At 41.3% G+C, this 20,494-nt stretch overlaps 1 protein-coding gene across 1 annotated transcript in view; it reads right to left on the bottom strand.

Annotated features, from left to right (window-relative positions):
• nbeaa (neurobeachin a) overlaps positions 1–20,140 on the bottom strand; it is an 861,601-nt gene extending 841,461 nt beyond the window's left edge. Inside the window, exon 1 of the mRNA XM_060826144.1 lies at positions 19,618–20,140. Coding sequence (XP_060682127.1) covers positions 19,618–19,911 — 294 coding nt within the window. The 5' untranslated portion in view covers positions 19,912–20,140. The remainder of the gene's footprint in view (positions 1–19,617) is intronic.
• Between the last annotated feature and the right edge of the window lie 354 nt (positions 20,141–20,494).

The raw sequence follows: 20,494 nt of genomic DNA, 5'->3' as shown, positions 1-20,494 counted from the left end.
GCAGGTTGTGTGACATGGAGATGAATGGAATGAAGAATGGGCTCTGGTTTCAATACATACAAGTTTGCTGGGTGTGAAGTAGCTGCGGTCTGGAGCTGGAAAAGCACTGAAGCAAAAGAAGTGCTGCTGTTAGCAGACTACACATAGCTTAGACTCAGAAGTGGCGCATATTGAACACCATGTTGAGGTTGGAATGGGTGCAGAATGTACTCTAAGAGGTGACTTGGCAGCAGTAATATTAATTGAGACGGTTGAGTCATATGTGCATAGCTGTTAGTTTAGGTCTACAGTAGATGGTGACAGGACCAAAGCGGGGAAAACATACTTGAACTCATTCTCACCAATCTGCCTGCTGCTCACTTATTTGTCTATGAACTATCAGGCAAAGTGATCAGCACACAGTCCTCATGAAGACAAAGCCCTGCCTTTACATTAAGAATGCCTTGCATCACGTTGTGCAGCACCATCTCTGTGCTGAATGACACAGACTTCAAAACAAGTCTAGCAACTGAAAAGTGAGCATCTATGAGACATCATGGGTCATTAGTAGTAGTAGAATCCTACTTCAGCACAAAACACAACCTCATAGCCAAGCATACCCCCACACTACCATTACAATTAAGCAAAGGATCAATCCTAATTCAATGAAGGGTGCAGGAGGGAATACAATGAGCAGCACCAGTTATACCTAACTTTGAGGTGTCAACCTGGTGAAGCTACAAAACAGGACAACGTGCACGATAACTCACTAAAGAAAGATGTTTCACAAATATCTCCATCCTCAATGATCAGAGCCTAGTACATTGGTGCAAGAGTCAAGACTGAAGCATTCTTAACAATTCACGTTCAGAAGGCCAAGTGGATAATGGATCTTGGTCTCCTCCAGAAGTTCATAAACACCAGTCTTCAATCAATTAAATTCACTCTCATATCAAGAAATGACTGGAGGTGCTGGATACTGGGCCCTGACAACATTTTAGCAAGAATACTGAAGACTTGTGTTCCAGAACTTGCTGTACCCTGAACCAAGCTTTTCCAATACAGGTTCAACACAGGCAAATACCACACAACATGAAAATTGCCCAGGAATGCCCTGTACAAGCAAAGGTCAAATCAACACAACTTTCACACTGCTCCACCCACAGCGCCATGGCACCTTCCCTTGCAATTACAGGAGATGTAACACTGCCTGTTTACTTCCTCCCTCCTCAGTAACCAAGGACCAAGGTGAAGCAGCATTTTATCTGTCTACCCTGCACTACTGCATTTGCTGCTCACAATGTGGTCTTCTCTACATCGGGGAAACAAAAAATAGACTGGGTGACCACTTCATAGCATGCCTACATTCTGTCCGCAAAACAGATGTGGAGCTTCTGGTTGCCTGCCACTTCAACACATAATCTTGTTCCCTGTCCAACGTCTCTGTCTCAGGCTTGCTGCAGCATTCCAACGAAGCTCAACACAAGATGGAAGAACAATATTTTATTTTTTTACTGGGGAACTGTACAGTTTAATAGTGTTAGGGCTTGAGGCATCTTATGCCATGTCCTTACACCAGCCCCCACACACCAGGATTTGTTGTCAATGGTCTGCTATTACACAACCCATTATTGGCCACGAATAGTCGTCATTAATAGCTATTCATTCTTCTAGGCTAATTGTTTTCCACTTCTTTGTCTATCCAATTACTCTTCTCTTTCTTGCCTTGTGCTCTATCTCCACCTGTCATTTATTCATTACCACCTCCCACGCTACCCTATCTTCCAGATGCAAGTTTGTTCACTGAGCTGGAAGGTTTGTTTTCAGACATTGTGCCACCATACTAGGTAACATCAACAGTGAGCCTCCGGTGAAGCACTACTGGTATGGCCTGCTTTTTATTTGTGCGTTTAGATTTCCTTGGGTTGGTGATGCCATTTCCGTTGGTGATGCCATTTCCTTTGGTGACACCATTTCCTGATCTTTTTCTGAGGGGGTGGTAAACGGGATCCAAGTCAATGTGTTTGTTGATAGAGTTCCAATGAAGTGCCATGCTTCTAGGAATTCTCACTCGTGTCTCTGTTTGGCTTGTCCTAGGATGGATGTATTGTCCCAATCGAAGGGGTGTCCTTCCTCATCCATATGTAAGGTTACCCGTGCTAGTGGGTCATGTCTTTTTGTGGCTAGTTGATGTTCATATATCCTGGTGGCTAGTTTTCCGCTTGTTTGTCCAATGTAGTGTTTGTTACAGTTCTTGCAAGGTATTTTGCAAATAACATTTGTTTTGCTTGTTGCCTGTACAAGGTCTTTCAAGTTCACTAGCTGCTATTTTACTGTGTTGGTGATTTGTGGACTACCATGATGCCAAGAGGTTTGAGCAGTCTTGCAGTCATTTCCGAGATGTCTGATGTAGGGGAGACTAGCTAGAGTTTCTAGATGCTTCTTGTCTGCTTGTTTGGGTTTGTGGCTGAGAAATTGGTGGACTGGGTTCATTGGGTAGCAGTTCTTTTTGAATACACTGCATTTCCTATATTTCTATATCCATGTACTTATACAGAGTATTCAAAAAGAACCACAGGAAATGGCATCACCAATCCAAGGAAACCTAAACACAAAAAGAGGGCCATACCATCAGCGCTTCACCGGAGACTCACTGATGTTACCTAGTGATGAAACAAATCTCTCAGCTCAGTGAGCAAACTTAGATCCAGAAACTCAAACTGAGCTATAAATCTTCTCAAAACTCGCTACCCTATCTTCTGCATGCAAAATAATTTTTGCAAGCTACCATCAATTCTGAGGAAGGGTCAGTGGACCCGAAACATGAACTGATTTCTGTTCACTGATGCTGCCAGACCTGCTGAGCTTTTCCAGCAATTTCTGTTTTTGTTCCAGCCAATTACTACCCCATCAGAAGACTCTCAATCAACATTAAGCTGATGGAAAATGTCAACAACAGTCTTATTATGCAGTGCTTGCTTCACAATAACCTGCTCACTGATGCCCAGTCTGGGTTCCATCAGGACTATACAGCTCCTGATTTCATTACACTTTGGCTCAAGCATGGACAAAAGAGCAGAATTCCTTATGTGAGGTGAGAAAGTGCATGCTCTTGACATCAAGGAATTCTAACAAAACTGGAGTCAATAGCATCAGAGGAAAACTCTCCACTGGTTACAGTCATACTTCGCACAAAGAAAGACAATGGTAGTTGTTGATGGTCAGTCATCTCAGTGCAAGGACATTGTTGCTTCCACAGGACAGTGTCCTAGACACTAAACATCCTCCAGTGTTTCATAAATAACCTTTCTGCCATCATAAGGTCAGAAATAGGAATGTTCACTGATGATTGCACAACAAAAAGAACCATTCACAACACTTCCGATACTAAAGCAACCCACACCCAAATGCAATGAGGGCTGGGCAATACCCAGGCGTGCGTTATGTTATCTGAGCGCAAGCAAGAGAGAGAGAGACACAGGGCGAGGATGAGCAAGACACACAGAGTGATAGCGAGGGGCACACAGAGTGAAAGAGACACACAGACAGGGAAACAGTCCAAACTCCAGAAAAGCATGCAGAACCTACTCCTTTTGCAAACAATGGGAGTCAATGTCATGGAGGATCTTCAGGAGTTGAGAAGATAGCAAGCCTCGCTCTTTACTTCGGAGGCCTCCAAGATAATCATCTGGTGCAGGTTCCTCACCATGGAGCAGGAAGAGACGTGATCACATTCCTTCTTCCCAAAGGAGGACAAAGTGAGCTCTGTGCTCAGCAGCCTGTAGGAAGAAGGTGCCTCAGATCCTGAGGATCAGCAAATCCTTCAAGATTAATGTGCAGGTTCACTTGAAAGTTAGGAAGGCAAATGCAATGTTGACATTCATTTCAAGAGGACTAAAAAGGAAGTGCAGAGATGTACAACTGAGGCTGCATAAGGCTCTGGTCAGACCATATTTGAAATATTTATGAGCAGTCACTAAAGAAAGATACACTACCAATGAAGAGGTTCCAGAGGATATTTGCAAGAATGACCACAGGGATGTCACATGAGGATGGACATACACAACGGAATTTTGAAGGATAGGGGGTTCTAATTGAAACATACAGGAAACAAGAAACCTGGATAAAGTGGACATGGAGAAGATGCTTCCATTAGTAGGAGAGTCTAGGACCAGAGGGCACAGCCTCGGGTAAAGAAACGACCCTTTAGAACGGAGGTGACAAAATATTTCTTCAGCCAGAGGGTGGTGACTTTGAAAAAATTGAAAGGCATGCATAGGCTGGATAGTCAGATGTTTGCCCAGTGTAGAAATATCAATTGTTACAGGACACAGATTTAAGATAAAAGAGGCTAAATTTAAAGGCGATGTGAGAAGGTTTTATTTTGTTTTGCACAGAGGGTGGTAGGTGCCTGGAATGCACTGCCAGAGGAAGTGGAGGAGGCAAATAAAATAGCAATGTTTAAGAGGCATTTTGATCAACATGAATAGAAAGAGAAGAGGGGGATATGGATAAGGTAGAGGCAAAAGACTTTTTTTAGTCAGAAAGGTATCATGTCTGAACAGTCTGTTCCAATGCTGTACTGTTCTATGTTCATTTCTTTTTCTCAATTTCATCAGAACACAATTCTTGTAGGATATGGAATTGACAATATTTGTGAAAGGTTTATAAATTTCAACTTTTTTCTCCAGTGCTAAAATATCTAGTAGTTACCAACAGCAAGGCATGTGACCTTTCCCAACATTGCATATGTCATTCTATTAATCAAAAACACCTCCCCATTCCAGATTGGTTCAGATGAACCAGCAAGTGCTTAATGTTTAAAAAACCTTTTTGTTCAAACCTTTCCTTGAAAATGTCATTATTTTGGTATGTTCTCAGCTAATGTTAGATCTGGACACGGCAAACCCTGGACCGAAATCTGGCTTAATAGATTTTTATTTTTGGTTTTAATAAGGTTGTCTTTTTCTGACAGATAAACACAATACTGCAGATTCAGGTTTTAACAATAAAACACAAGCTTGTTAAACAAAAAGATAAAAATAGAATAAACCAAACTATTTGGATATAAGCTGAAAATGTGTTGCTGGAAAAGCGCAGCAGGTCAGGCAACATCCAAGGATCAGGAGATTCGATGTTTTGGGCATAAGCCCTTCTATTTGGATATAATCCAAATTTAAAGATTTGGAAACACGCAGTAAAATACAATCTCATCAATGCTAAGAACACACTCTTACACTACACCCTCAGACAGAATTTCCTTTGCTTTCAAATTTATACAGCTTAATTAAAGTGCAGCTTCAATTCCCCATCTTGAGAATCTAACGGTCTTTTCCTGGAGCTTTCGTAAATCTAAGTTTAGACTTTCTTTGTTTGAAATAACTTGTTCAGGGCTCAAACCGAATACTTCTGATTTGGAACATATAAACTAAAAATTTTACACTAAGGTAAGCATTTTTCTTAATCATCTTAAAATATCTCCCTTTTGTCAGGAATTAGAGTATCTTTATATACCGAGCTTCAACCACGATATCTACGAACTGCCAAACAAAAACTTAAAAAGCTACTTTTCAAGCAATGGATGTTTCCAAGTCTGAAAAACATTCCAGAATCATCTAGAGGAAACCCTAATGCACTACACTATGTACTTTGTTTGTTTGTAAACTCTCCCAATGTAAACAGAACTCCATTAATCTCCAAAAAATCTTCACTTTACATTGTATTTTAAAAGAAATCACCATGGCTACAGAAATACTTGAAACTTAATCATTAACCTCATGCACACAGAAAATGCGTAGATCATAGCAATCCAAGCTAAATAATACGAATACACATGAACTATACACCTTATATTTCACAAAATGACACTTCCCCTTCAAACACAAAACTGGCGACTTTGATTTCTGTATAGAATAAATGCCTCAGCAATTTAGAGACTTTATTATCATCAATGCAGTTCTTTGAATGATCAAATCCAGGTACCAGATCCATTCATTAAAGTTCAGCAAAGTGGACCACCTTTTCACATCTGTTGCACAAAATTCATAATCCAACCATTGTGCTTATCATACAGGAATTACAAAATAAGCATAGTCTTCACTTCTAAACACAATCCAAAAACAACAGTTCACACAGCAAACTGACCAATTACTGTAATATACGTTGTGTTACTCTCATACAATGCTTGCACAGGCACATTACATATCAGCAAAACAAACATACTCTTACGAACAAGCTATATCTCATGTCAGACTTCTCCAATTCTGCTGCACAATGCGCCACAAAATTAGTGTCAAAAATGGATGTACTGATGCCACTATATTCGTGATCAAATAAACAATTTGGAAAAGTTTAATTCGGAAGAGGTTAAGAGCATGTACACATCTCAGAAATTGTATTCAACCATGAACTAAAAGAATGGAAATGATTGACACCACAGTGAAGTATAAATGAACTATTTGACTAAGCGTTCTAGAAACTAGAACCAACAGACCAGAGCAGACCAAAACACTAACAGAAACCTTAGGCAGATGGAGTTGAACAGAAGTTTAAAGAGAAAGACTTCTTTGCTGATAACACCTTTCCTAGATAGAATAATAACTACTATGAAGCATTACGACTGCAGCTGATAGGACTACTGGACAAGAGTCAAAACTGGCTTGATAGATCATATTTTTTGTTAATTAGTTAACACTGGTTAGTCACTCAGACAAACTCTCACTCGGCTGCAGATTTTCTTTAACAGAACATAAGTTTATTACACAAAAAAACTGTAGAAGACAGCTGGAAAGATCTGAAACACGCAACATAAAATGGCAACCTAATTCTCAATACAAACTTGATTGAGTTTTTTGAAGAAGTAATAAAGATGACTGATGAGGGCAGAGTAGTAGATGTGATCTATATGAACTTCAGTAAGGCGTTTGACAAGGTTCCCTATGGGAGACTGATTAGCAAGATTAGATCTCATGGAATACAGGGAGAACTAACCATTTGGATACAGAACTGGCTCAAAGGTAGAAGACAGAGGGTGATGGTGGAGGGTTGTTTTTCAGACTGGAGGCCTGTGACCAGTGGAGTGCCACAAGGATCGATGCTGGGTCCTGTACTTTTTGTCATTTACATAAATGATTTGGATATGAGCATAAGAGGTACAGTTAATAAGTTTGCTGATGACACCAAAATTGGAGGTGTAGTGGACAGTGAAGAGGGTTACCTCAGATTACAACAGGATCTGGACCAGATGGGCCAATGGGCTGAGAAGTGGGAGATAGAGTTTAATTCAGATCAATGCGAAGTGCTGCATTTTGGGAATGCAAATCTTAGCAGGACTTATACACTTACTGGTAAGGTCCTAGGGAGTGTTGCTGAACAAAGAGACCTTGGAGTGCAGGGTCATAGCTCCTTGAAAGTGGAGTCGCAGGTAGATAGGTTCGTGAAGGCAGCGTTTGATATGCTTTCCTTTATTGGTCAGAGTATTGAGTACAGGAGTTGGGAGAACATGTTGCGGCTGTACAGGACACTGGTTAGGCCACTGTTGGAATATTGCGAGCAATTCTGGTCTCCTTCCTATCGGAAAGATGTTGTGAAACTTGAAAGGGTTCAGAAAAGATTTACAAGGATATTGCCAGGGTTGAAGTATTTGAGCTATAGGGTGAGGCTGAATAGGCTGGGGCTGTTTTCCCTGGAGCGTCAGAGGCTGAGGGGTGACCTTATAGAGGTTTACAAAATTATGAGGGACATGGATAGGGTAAATAGGTAAAGTCTTTTCCCTGGGGTCAGGGAGTCCAGAACTAGAGGGCATAGGTTTAGGGTGAGAGGGGAAAGATATAAGAGAGACCTAAGGGGCAACTTTTTCACGCAGAGAGTGGTACGTGTATGGAATGAGCTGCCAGAGGATGTGGTGGAGGCTGGTTACAATTGCAACATTTAAGAGACATTTGGATGGGTATATGAATAGGAAGGAGTTGGAGGGATATGGGCCAGGTGCTGGCAGTTAGGCCTAGATTGGGTTGGGACATCTGGTCGGCGTGGACAGGTTGGACCAAAGGGTCTGTTTCCATGCTGTACATGTGTTGCTGGTCAAAGCACAGCAGGTTAGGCAGCATCTCAGGAATAGAGAATTCGACGTTTCGAGCATAAGCCCTTCATCAGGAATAAGAGAGAGAGAGCCAAGCAGGCTGAGATAAAAGGTAGGGAGGAGGGACTAGGGGGAGGGGCGATGGAGGTGGGATAGGTGGAAGGAGGTCAAGGTGAGGGTGATAGGCCGGAGTGGGGTGGGGGCGGAGAGGTCAGGAAGAGGATTGCAGGTTAGGAGGGCGGTGCTGAGTTGAGGGAACCGACTGAGACAAGGTGGGGGGAGGGGAAATGAGGAAGCTGGAGAAATCTGAATTCATACCTTGTGGTTGGAGGGTTCCCAGGCGGAAGATGAGGCGCTCCTCCTCCAGCCGTCGTGTAGTTGTGTTCTGCCGGTGGAGGAGTCCAAGGACCTGCATGTCCTCGGTGGAGTGGGAGGGGGAGTTAAAGTGTTGAGCCACGGGGTGATTGGGTTGGTTGGTTCGGGCGGCCCAGAGGTGTTCTCTGAAGCGTTCCGCAAGTAAGCGGCCTGTCTCACCAATATAGAGGAGGCCACATCGGGTGCAGCGGATGCAATAGATGATGTGTGTGGAGGTTCCGCAAGTAAGCGGCCTGTCTCACCAATATAGAGGAGGCCACATCGGGTGCAGCGGATTCCGCAAGTAAGCGGCCTGTCTCACCAATATAGAGGAGGCCACATCGGGTGCAGCGGAACCGCAAGTAAGCGGCCTGTCTCCACACACATCATCTATTGCATCCGCTGCACCCGATGTGGCCTCCTCTATATTGGTGAGACAGGCCGCTTACTTGCGGAACGCTTCAGAGAACACCTCTGGGCCGCCCGAACCAACCAACCCAATCACCCCGTGGCTCAACACTTTAACTCCCCCTCCCACTCCACCGAGGACATGCAGGTCCTTGGACTCCTCCACCGGCAGAACACAACTACACGACGGCTGGAGGAGGAGCGCCTCATCTTCCGCCTGGGAACCCTCCAACCACAAGGTATGAATTCAGATTTCTCCAGCTTCCTCATTTCCCCTCCCCCCACCATGTCTCAGTCGGTTCCCTCAACTCAGCACCGCCCTCCTAACCTGCAATCCTCTTCCTGACCTCTCCGCCCCCACCCCACTCCGGCCTATCACCCTCACCTTGACCTCCTTCCACCTATCCCACCTCCATCGCCCCTCCCCCTAGTCCCTCCTCCCTACCTTTTATCTCAGCCTGCTTGGCTCTCTCTCTCTTATTCCTGATGAAGGGCTTATGCTCGAAACGTCGAATTCTCTATTCCTGAGATGCTGCCTAACCTGCTGTGCTTTGACCAGCAACACATTTGCAGCTGTGATCTCCAGCATCTGCAGACCTCATTTTTTACTCCATGCTGTACATCTCTATGATTATTCAATTCAGGGATTCAAGTCCAGAGAAATTACACCACTACATTATCAAGTCGTCGGTCTGCTCGTTGAGCTAGTGGGTTTGTTCTCAGACATTTTGTCACCATGCTAGGTATCATCAGTGAGCTTCTGGAGAAGCCATTGAGCTTCGCCAGATGCTCACTGATGACGTTATCTAGCATGTGATGAGACGCCTGAGAATAAACCCACTAGCTAAGCAAGCAGATCTACAACCTGATCCACAACCTGAGCTTCAAATCTTCTCCAAAATGTCAAACCAATACATTTTTAAAACATTGCTACTTAACTGACTCCTTTTTTTTGAAACCGTTCAGCGAGCCCTTTCCAAATATGCTGACATGAATACTTCACAGATCTGAGTCCCCAAACCTTCTCAGTTCAAGTAGACTGTAGATTTCTATCAAGACCTTCCCCGATTTGGAACAGCCACAAAATAAGCCCTTCTGCTGGCAGTGATGAGAAACTAAACTGGCTTCTAAAAGCCAGTGTCTTCTCGACAGAATTGAAAACAAAAAATACTTACATTCTAGATTCTTCTGAATTGGGAAAGAAAAGCTAATGGCCTTGAATATTTCCACGACCTGGCATAAACATCTCCCCATGAACTAGAGGTCTGTTATAATCTGTTTTTAACAAAACATTGGATTTCATCACTGTTCCATAAGGATACTCTGACCTTTTTTCCAAAAACAAAATTCTTCACAAATGGAACAGTAATTTGTCTCTATTTTGAAATCCAAATTCCAAAAAAATGTGTAAATTAAACATACTTCATTGCAAAAGCATGCATTTTCATCACTTAAACACACATGCAAATACAAGATCAAGGGCTATCCTCAGTTTTGTGGGCTGTAACAGGGTCCTAATGCACATCTGATCAAAATCTCTCATCTAATTAAAGGGGGCATTTTCAACAATCAACTGGACATCTGAACTGCAATTAAAGTTTTCACTGTGTTGCTAAATGTGCAACATAGGTCTGCATCCAAAGAATACATTGGAATGCTAGGAATATACGAGACAACCCGAGAATCGGTTCGCATATTTAAAAAATTCGTATGCGTTTGTGCTAATAACACTGCAGCATAAAATTAAAACAGAAGTGGTCAAGATTCAAAGGAAGACAATTCCTGAGGGCAAGAAGTGATTTTGCTAATCAAAATTGAACCAGAAGTGTAAGGCATGCTAACAAATACTGATCCCAGAAAGGCAAAAGATGTACCATTAAAAACAATCACTAGCTTGAAGAAGAGTGACAAACCGAACTAGAGATAGTTGAAAGCCACAGATTAGTAATCAGAAATCAGAAAAGTAGTGAAACATTCAACAAAAACATTGTGACACTGAAGTAATTATGGCACATTCATAGATGGTACATTGCAGATATTTGTATAGATTGCATGAATGGAATCAAAATTATTAAATGTTCACAATCTTGCATTTGAGATCGTGTTTAAAAGTCTTCTTTCGTTGGTGATGGCAAAAAACAATTAAAGATTTCTTCTGAAGTGATTATCATAGTCTCTGTCTATTCAGAAGGCTCCCATCAAGTCCAACATAGGAAAACCTAATTAGAAGAATGTTGATAGGGGTTGCTCAAATGACTAGTTATCACTACAATGGCAACTACATAGCATAGGCATTTCAGAGAAATACCAAATGCTTTAATTGCCAAAGGCAAGACTACATTGAAACTGCTCAACAAATGAAGGCCAAAACAGGAAACAGAACTCATTCAGTGCCAGCAACATCACGAGGGGGCAGTTCACAATCCGCAAGTGAATGCACAATGTGCACAGGAACTAGGGTTCTGTTATATTTACATCACCAGTAATCACTCACGTTACAGAGACTTTTATACAAAGAAATATTGGCAATCAGCAATACATTAAAGTGCATATCAACAACTGCAGATTGCTTGCTTTGGAGCAGAGAAACATACAAGATCAAATTTAATGACACGCTTCAAACAGAGCATCTTTTACATGAAAATCAGCTCAGGTGAGTTGTTGGAAATGCTTGGACAATGAAATGTAATGTCTAATAAATGGGCAAATCACAATTTTTTATTTTATTTATTCATGGAGCATGGGCATCGTTGATCTGGTTTATTTCCCAGTCCCAAGGGCAACCCAACCGGCCATATCCACATTTCATGAATTAATTTTTAAAAATGCTGCCGCACCTACATCAATGAATCAAAGTTAATTCGAAGTGATCAAATTCACAGATTAAGGTTAGACTAGAAGCATGTTTGTTCTAAGTTAAGACAACCAAGAAGCTAATAGTTACAGCAGCATTTGACAACATTTATGAAGGCATAGTTGGTGTAAGTGCACATCCAAATCGGACCCGAGGCAACGCCAGCAGAATGCAAGACTAGCTCAGTTTCTTATTCTCTCAAAGCTTAGGTTGAAGGGTAGCCAGAAAAACTTGCAGGATCGAAGCTATTCAAGTGGACTGAGCGAGCCAGCAGTGCACCACAATAAACAATATATGGGGTTTTACTTTTACATGAAACTGTCTCATATGCGCAGCCTTCTTAAAAAAATCTTCAAGCTACAATAGATTTTGTAAGACTGGTGCATTACTTGCTCAGTCAAGATGGTGTATTCATTGCAGGCACAAGAGGAAAATATTCATGTTTTGAATTAACTGTTAAAATGGCTCATTGATCGCAATGTGAAACGAAAGAAAAGCCAGTTGTCATTAATCTAAGGGTCAATGAAAAGGGATGCAATGAAGAAAACAGAGACTATAGTCAAAGCCAAAGAAAGTGTATAAACTTACACCTTTTCTAGGTAGGGTTCAATACTCAATTTCTGGCTGAGCTTGTAGACAGACAAATGCAAAACAGGAATGTTCCTGAACACAGTAAGATGCTTATGATGCATGCAAGAGAAGTCTGAACAGTGATGCACATTATGACATGATGACATATCATAATGGCTTGTGATAATTTACTGCTTTAACTCTTTGGTATTATCATTGATCATAGTCAAGAGAGATCCATAGCATTTGTGTGGCTTATCCTGACTAAAAGTGAATACAACTAAGTACCAACACAAAAGGAAGTACTTGCAATCAGCTTCAAAATCAAACATTTCACAGAATTTGTACTCAACAAAATTTTCACAATACAAAAGGTCACAAATACCTAGTAGCCATTTATCCTTTAATTCATTCAGGTGATGTGTGCTTCACTGGCTGGGCCAGCATTTATTCCCCATTCCCAACTTCCCTTGAGAAATTGATGGAGAGTTGCCTTCTTGAACCATTGTAGTGCATGTGTGAAAGGATCAAGAACACAAGGACACAGATTTGAAGTAATTGGCTAAGCAACCAAATAAGTTATGAAAATGGGAGTGGGACTGCAGAAAAGGCATATTTATTGCTGAAAAGGCAGGCTCAACTGAGATATTCAAAAGCAACTTAGATTTATTTGAAAAATAACACTGCTCAGGGTTTTGGAGACAAGGCAGGAGAAATGCTCTTTGGACAGCCACAATGCGGACATGATAGACCTAATGACCTCCTTCTATTCTGTAATAATTTGGATTCTGTTACTGACTTGTCATGTGACAAGGCTGCCTCAAATCGTGGTAGCAAGAGTATTTAGGCAAACTCCAGGTTGTAGAGCATAAGATACCAGTGACATATCAGAAATTCAAGAGAGTCAGAGTGCAGAGGTGAGTGCAGTGGCCATCACTAAGGAAAAGATGGGTAAATTACCTGGACCAGATGGACTATACCCCATAGTTCTGAAGGTGGTGGTTGTGGTAGCATTGATGATCTCTCAGGAATCACTGGATTCAGGGAGTTTCCCAGAGAACTTGAAAATGGCTCATGTAACACCCTATTTAAGAAGGGTGGAGGTTAGAAAACAAGTTACTATAAGCCAGTTTACCTGACCTTGTTCATTGCTAAGATTTTAGAGTCCACTCACAAGGATGAGCTTGTGGAAGTGGAAGATGGCTGAGTTATCACAGCCTAATCAAGTGGAGGTCATCTCTAATAAATCTGGCAGCATTCTTTGAGGAGGTAACAAACAAGTTAGACAAAGGAGAGCCATTGGGCATTACCTATTGGATTTTCAGAAGACCTTTGATGAGGTGCTACACAAAAGACAGTTAAATAAGGTGACAGTCCATGATATTAGGGGCAAGGTACGAGCATGATTAAAGGACTGGCTAACTGGCAGAAGGCAGAATGTGGGGATAAAGGAGGATTTTTCAGAATAGCAGCAAGTGACAAGTGGAATTCTGCTCCAATAAGTTATGGTCTTACGGAACACGCAGACAATTGGTAGAAAAGCCTTGACAGGAAGTTTTGTTTGGTTGTCTGGTCTAAAACGTAATCTAAAAATCATACTACCAAAATTGTATAAATAAGGCACCAAAGCCCCTTTACACTCATGGTCAACTATTCAGTTTCAAGTGTTCAAACAACAGACATGTTTGTTTGTTATGGATCACCAGAGAAACTGGTCACACAACAGTTCTTAAATTTTGTTGTTCTCCGATCAAAATTTCAAGAAGCAAAATGGCATCAAATATATCCACACTACTTTTTACCATCGAGCACTGAAAAAAGGAAATGAAGGAACCACTTGATAGTTAAAGCACTGAAGGAACAAGCATTGTATAGTGTTCAAACTTCAGAATGTAACAACGATTGGCTAATTTCTTACTGAAGTATAAAACAACTGCATATTCCACTATAGAATATAAACCTGTTGAGCTTTTGCAGAAAAGACAATCAAGGACACGATTGAAACAAAATTAGAAATTGTCAAAGAAACTCAATAGGTCTGGCATTATCTGTAGAGAGAAAACAGTTTCAAAGCCAGTGATCCTTCTTCAGAACTGGGTAGTTCACAAAGCATTAACTCTGCTTTCTGTCCATAGATGCTCTTCGATCTGCTGAGTTACCTCAGCAATTTAGATTTTTGTTCCAGATTTCTAGCATGCTCAGTATTTTGTTTATAGGGCAGGATTGAGTCTGGTCCTACCAAACCTAATTATTAAAGCTAATCAAACAGTTCTGTTAAAATCGTCGAACCAAAAGCAATGCAATATAAAGATGTTTGTGTTTGAGCCTCCCCCAAAAGACACTCACATGGAATATAGGAAATATAGTACAAGTAAGTAGAGCCAAAAGATTCACTTTTGAAATGTACAGAAAAGTGACAAGTGTAAGTAAATTAGATTAGCCCAGCATGGGAAATTGTCAGTACTCAGGAAATCACAGTAAATTTAAGCCAATCCAAACTTCTGTGACTAAATTATCAACTTCTTAAAAAACAGGATCTTGAGCGCTGAATCAAAATTTAACAGTCCAATAGCTGATTTTGCTCCTTCAGAAGGTTTTGTAACCTAGTTATTGAACTTTCATTTATATATAGTAAGCAGGAATTAGGCACAGAGTGTGAAATATACTTCAAGATTTAGGACAAGGCTAGAATATTTCATTAGTACTTTGTATCAATATTTACTAAGGAAGAACATGTTGATAAAATATCAATAGAAGCAGAGATGATAGAATTAATGGATAGGGTGAAATTAATAGGAAGGATGGATTAAAAAGGCTGACGATGCTGAAAATGGCAAAATGTCCCAGGCCAAATGGCAATTCTTCTCAAATTCACACGTTTCTATTGAAATTCCAACAATAATTGGAGTATATATTCTGGATTTGCTGATCACAAAGTCCTTTGTACTAGGAAACTAAGTTAGTGTTTTAAAGGAGAACTATGTAAAATATTAAAATGTCTTGCTATATAATTTCAGCAATTCCAGTGATTGGATTACATTGTTTTGACATGTGATGTAATTGTGGGCTGCAATTAACACTGCTAAAGGAAAATTTACTTCCTATCGAAATAAAAATTCCAATGATAAGGTAGGTAATCTGAACAAACGAATATTTCAAAATATGTGGTATTTACATCGCCATTGTGTAAATTTATTCATGCTGCCAGACAAGAAGTGTCAAGGAATTTGCCAAAGTGAGTACTACTTATAGAATAACGCCACTGGTTGAAAGTGCACCAAAGATTGTTGCCCACAATTATATCACTATATATGAAGGCAAAATAAACATTCATTATGAAACACAAGTACATTTTCTTTGCACACAAATGTACACAATATGAACATGCTATTTGTAATACAAAGACTCAAACAAATTTAGTTAATTATGAGTTTTTAATGCATTCAGATGATGGGTGCTTCACTGGTTGCATCTGCAATAATTGCCCATCTCTAATTGCCCTTGAGAAAGCGGAGGGGTAGTTGCCTTCTTCAACCACTGCAGTCCATTTGGTGCAGGGACACCAAGAATGCTTTTAAGGGAGGGAGTTCCAGTATTTTGATCCAGTGACAGTGAAAGGACAGTAATACATCTATAAATATATAAACAAAATACGATATTCAATAGGATTTTACATAAGAGACTTTATCCTCATCAAGGCGAGGGAATTAGTTTTGGAGAGCCCTGTCGGAGTCATGAGGACGACAAATACAGCATAAATGGGGAGAGAGTAGCAGAGTACACTGTGGGGACATATACATCAGACACATACTTGCAGCATATAAACAGCCTAATCCACCGTGCACCATACACACATCCCATCTTTGTACACCCACATATACAAAGTTGTGATAGTCCTACTGGACTGTACAGCTGCTTGCATTAGAGAGATGATTTGTGGCCGTTTAACCGGAGGGTCAAGACTCCTAAAGAAAGGGAGAGGTTAGAAGCAGAATCTCTCCTGTGAAAAGAGAGAGACCATTCAGCCCATCAAGTTTGCAAACCTCCAAAGAGCTATCCATCCAGACTGAGACCCCAAACCTATCTCCATAAGCCCATATTTGAACTGAATTGAATTGCATTTATTGTCACGTGTACTAATCCATATAGACTGCACCCTGTGCTGGCCTCTGAGCATGTTCAGAGGAGTTTCACAAGAATGGTCCCAGGAATGAAAAGCTCAACATATGAGGAACATTTGAGGACTCTGGGTCTATACTCAATGGAGTTTAGGGGGATGGAGGGAAATCTAATTGAAATATACAGGAAACTGAGTGGCCTGGACATAGATGATGTTGAGAAGATGTTTCCATTGCTGGGAGAGACTGGAACCAGAGGACACAGCCTTAGATTGGAGATTAGGAGGAACTTCTTCAGCCAGAGCGCGGTGAATCTATGGAATTCATTGCCACAGAAGGCTGTAGAGGCCAGGTCATTCAGTGTATTTAAGACGGAGATAGCTAGGTTCTTGAGTCTCAAGGGGAAATCAAGGATTATTGAGCATGGGGTTGAGAAATTTAATTAGCCATGATTGAATGGTGGAGCAGACTTGATGGGCTGAAGCCTAGTTTCTGCTCCTATGTCTTATGGTCTCTGTGGGACAATTTATCATGGCCAATCCACCTACACATCTTTGGACTGAGAGAAGCAACTGGAGCATCCAACAGGAACCTGTGCAAACACTGGGAGAATATGCAAATTCACACAGACAGCCACCCAAGGTTGGAACCAAACACGGGTGCCTGACACTGAGGCAGCAGTGCTAACCACTGAGCCACCAAACCACGCAGGTTGAGGAGAGTCCTTCATGGTAATTTCAGCTCGTATAAGATTTTAACCCACACTGCTGTCATCAATTTGCATTGCAAACCAGCCATCTAGCCAACTGAGCTAAATGACCCCACTCACCCTCAGTAGTCCATGATTTCTTTCTGTAGCCTTTCTTCATTAACAGTCATATTTGTCCAAGATTTGATTGCCTGTAAACTTCTTAATCATACCACTTACATTCAAGCCCAAAACACTGACATGGACCACAAAAGCATAGAACCTAGCAGTGATCTTATGATGCCCACTGGAAATGGACCTCTGGTCACAAAACCCAGCAGAATCACCCCTCGTTCTTAAGCCAGTTTTATAAGATTGAAGAAGTATAGCACACAAAGGCATTCCCTACTGTTAAGTATTAAACTCTTTTTAGTATATATTTATAACCCTGAATCTGGTGCATACAGGGCATAATTTCAGAATTTGCAGATGACTGGAAATTCAAATATACTAAGCCCTGAAGAGAGGAGCAACAAACTTCAGGAGTGCATGGACTGACTGGTGAAATAAACAGACACAGGGCAGATTAAGTTTAAGTTTAATGATTTAAGATAAATTATTCGGTTTTCTTAAAAGGGTAGAAGCAATATTAACTAACTGGTAAAATTTTGAAGGAGTGTGGCAGTTCAGAAATACCTGGGATTTTACATACGAAAGGGGGAAAAACAAGTTGGGAAGGCTATTAAAAGGTATAAGTAATTCTTGGATTTAGAAACAGAGACACAGATTACAAAACGAAGTTATGTTAAATTTTACAAGAGATTGGCTTGGTCCAAGTTGAGGAATTGTAGCCATTTGTGGGTTTCATACTTTTATGAAGGGTGTCAACAACTTAAACAGGGTGCAATATAAAAAAAGAATTTTACCAGAGATTAAACATTTAAGACACACTAGACTGGGCTTGTTCCCCTTACAGCAGAGAAAGTTAAAAGATGACTTGGGAAAGGTGCAAAAACAGTATGAAGGGCTTTGATTGAGTAAATAAATAATACCTGTTGCCAAACGAAAAGTTGATAATCAAATGATACAATTTTATAGTAACTGTCAAACAAATGAAGAGTGAAGGCAAGAAAATTATATAGTATATTGTTGGCTGGAATAAGCTGCCCGAAAGGTGATGAAAGCAAATTCAATAAGAAGTTTCAAAAGGCAATTAAGTAAATACTTAAAGTACAAAAGCTTGTAAACAACTGTGAAAAGCAGGGAGTGAAACTAACTCTTTAATGAGCCAGCAGAGGCAAAAGACTGAAAGGTCTGCCATATAATTAAGACTCCAGAGCTGTAACCTTCAAATCAGAACGGAATCAGACGAGTCAATTAACAGAATGCACAATCATTCCAAACAAAAAGTTGTTGTTCTGGGAAATTTACTGTTAACTTCATAAAATATACTTCAGCGCAAGATTGAGCTTTTCACGTTTAACACTTCTGGAAAACGCTCCACGCAAATCAATAACAGCAGTCAATTTGTGGTTTCTAAGATGTTGGCGGTATCTCTCAATCATTAGCTCCATAACTGACAGATTTCAGATTAAGTTGAGGTGAATAGTATAGCAGTCATTTGTCAATTTCAAGCAAGTCTGGTGGTTTTCCAAAATGCATAGTGGTCCTCTTACCCATCTGTTCAAAATTGAGGGAAATGTGAATACAGCGCTACTGCATTATCGTCCAAAAGCTAATTTGTTATTCAAACCAGTTCGTTGCCAATTCAAAAGCGTTACTATCATCTATATATTCATGTGTGTTCGGCTGTTTTAGTAAGAAAAGTAGAAATTAGAAATTCCATCGAGATCAGCACTTTCAGATATTAAAACAGCCAGAAACACTTCACCAAGCATCGCAATATACTTTCGAACTTCCCCATAAAATGTCAAATAATGAAAATCTGATACTTGGTCAAATGGGACAGGGACTTAACCCGCAACTTGTCAAAAACAAAGCCCTTATATCGCTGGTAGGCAGGGCTAAGTCTTAGGAAAGTGTTTCCAAAGTGTTTAAGTGGAAAAGTAAATCAGATCCGTTGCTCCCTCCCCTCACACGAGCAGGAGATGCAGACCATAGCGACAGTATACTCCTTCTGTTACAGGATAATTTCCAACAGATCAATTTCCATAATACTGTCACTTCGCCTTCTTCCTCTCGTCGCACCCCCAATCCACCCCACACCATTTGGACGCAGCTGACATGCCCTCTCCTATCGCAGGTTGTGTCTGGATTTCTACTTGCGTACACCATCTGGTTAATTAAAAGAAACCTTAACCCTTTCGGCCAGGTGCAACACAGCCCATGGCAATAAACCGTCCAGGTTGCATTTGATTCCGCATCAGTTCCCAAAAACAAAAATGTCAAAGCGACAAGAATTCACGTCAACATTTCCGCGTTTATAAAATAGAAACCCACCACCCACAACCACCCCCTCCCCGAAAGACGATTTTTATCCCCCAACCACCATCCTCAAGGGCACAGATTAAGGACAAATGTAATCGCCACACTTAAAAAGACTCACCAAATTAAGCACAGTCTCCACGATATCCCGGTTGCTGACCTCCCCAACTTGGATGAGGCCGATGACAACGGCGAATTTCATCTTAATATTCCTAATGGGAACCGAGGGGTTAATGCCAGAGATGGACACCATCGAACCCACCGTGTCTGCTGCTGCTGTCGCCGCCGGCGGTAGTAGCTGTGCTTTGGAGCCGAGCTCCAGACCCCCGGCCCCGGCTTCCCCGCCGGTGTCTTCTCCAGCTCCAGCCGCTGGAGGCTGCATGTTTACCGGCAGCGCCGGTTTGTCGCTCGCCATGTCCTCCGACAGGAGCAATTCCTGTTTCTCATTCACCGGCACCAGAGAAATTGGTGGGTTGGGGGGGTGGAATATTCTGGAAAAAAAAGCTCAGCAATATTCAACCCACACCACTGAGAGGAAAATAATCAGTACAGAGAAGTCTTCCCTTTTAATACATGGCAAGGCTCGTTTTTTTTTTAAAAGCTCGATCTCTCCTTGCATTTATAAAACAGAATGACTGTAGTTTATTTTGCTGCTGCCGCCGCCGCCGCTCGCAGCCTTATCATTTTCTCCGCCATCTTCTGGACCCCCTCGCTGCAGTCAGCATTGCTGCGCATGCGCACTGGGCGTCGGCGGGACCCGTTAGACAAGTCTCAGGTGCCCAGGTGACAAGTGCACATGTTGCCAGCTCAGAGCAGTCAGCGGAGCGGGATCAGCTTATTCCGAGGGAAAACAGAACTGCACCGCGAAAACAAAGCACGAGTAGAAACCATTGAACCCCGTTTTATTAACGTCTGCAATCCTTTCCTATTTTTGTACGCTTCCGCGAGCTAGTCAAAGTGATGAAAATGCTGAGCTATGTTGTAATTGCCTCCAACCA

This window comes from Hemiscyllium ocellatum, chromosome 6 (assembly GCF_020745735.1).
Source record: "Hemiscyllium ocellatum isolate sHemOce1 chromosome 6, sHemOce1.pat.X.cur, whole genome shotgun sequence".
Classification (NCBI taxonomy): Eukaryota; Metazoa; Chordata; class Chondrichthyes; order Orectolobiformes; family Hemiscylliidae; genus Hemiscyllium; species Hemiscyllium ocellatum.
Note: the sequence above shows the minus strand (reverse complement) of the source record. Positions and strands in the feature narration are given on the sequence as shown.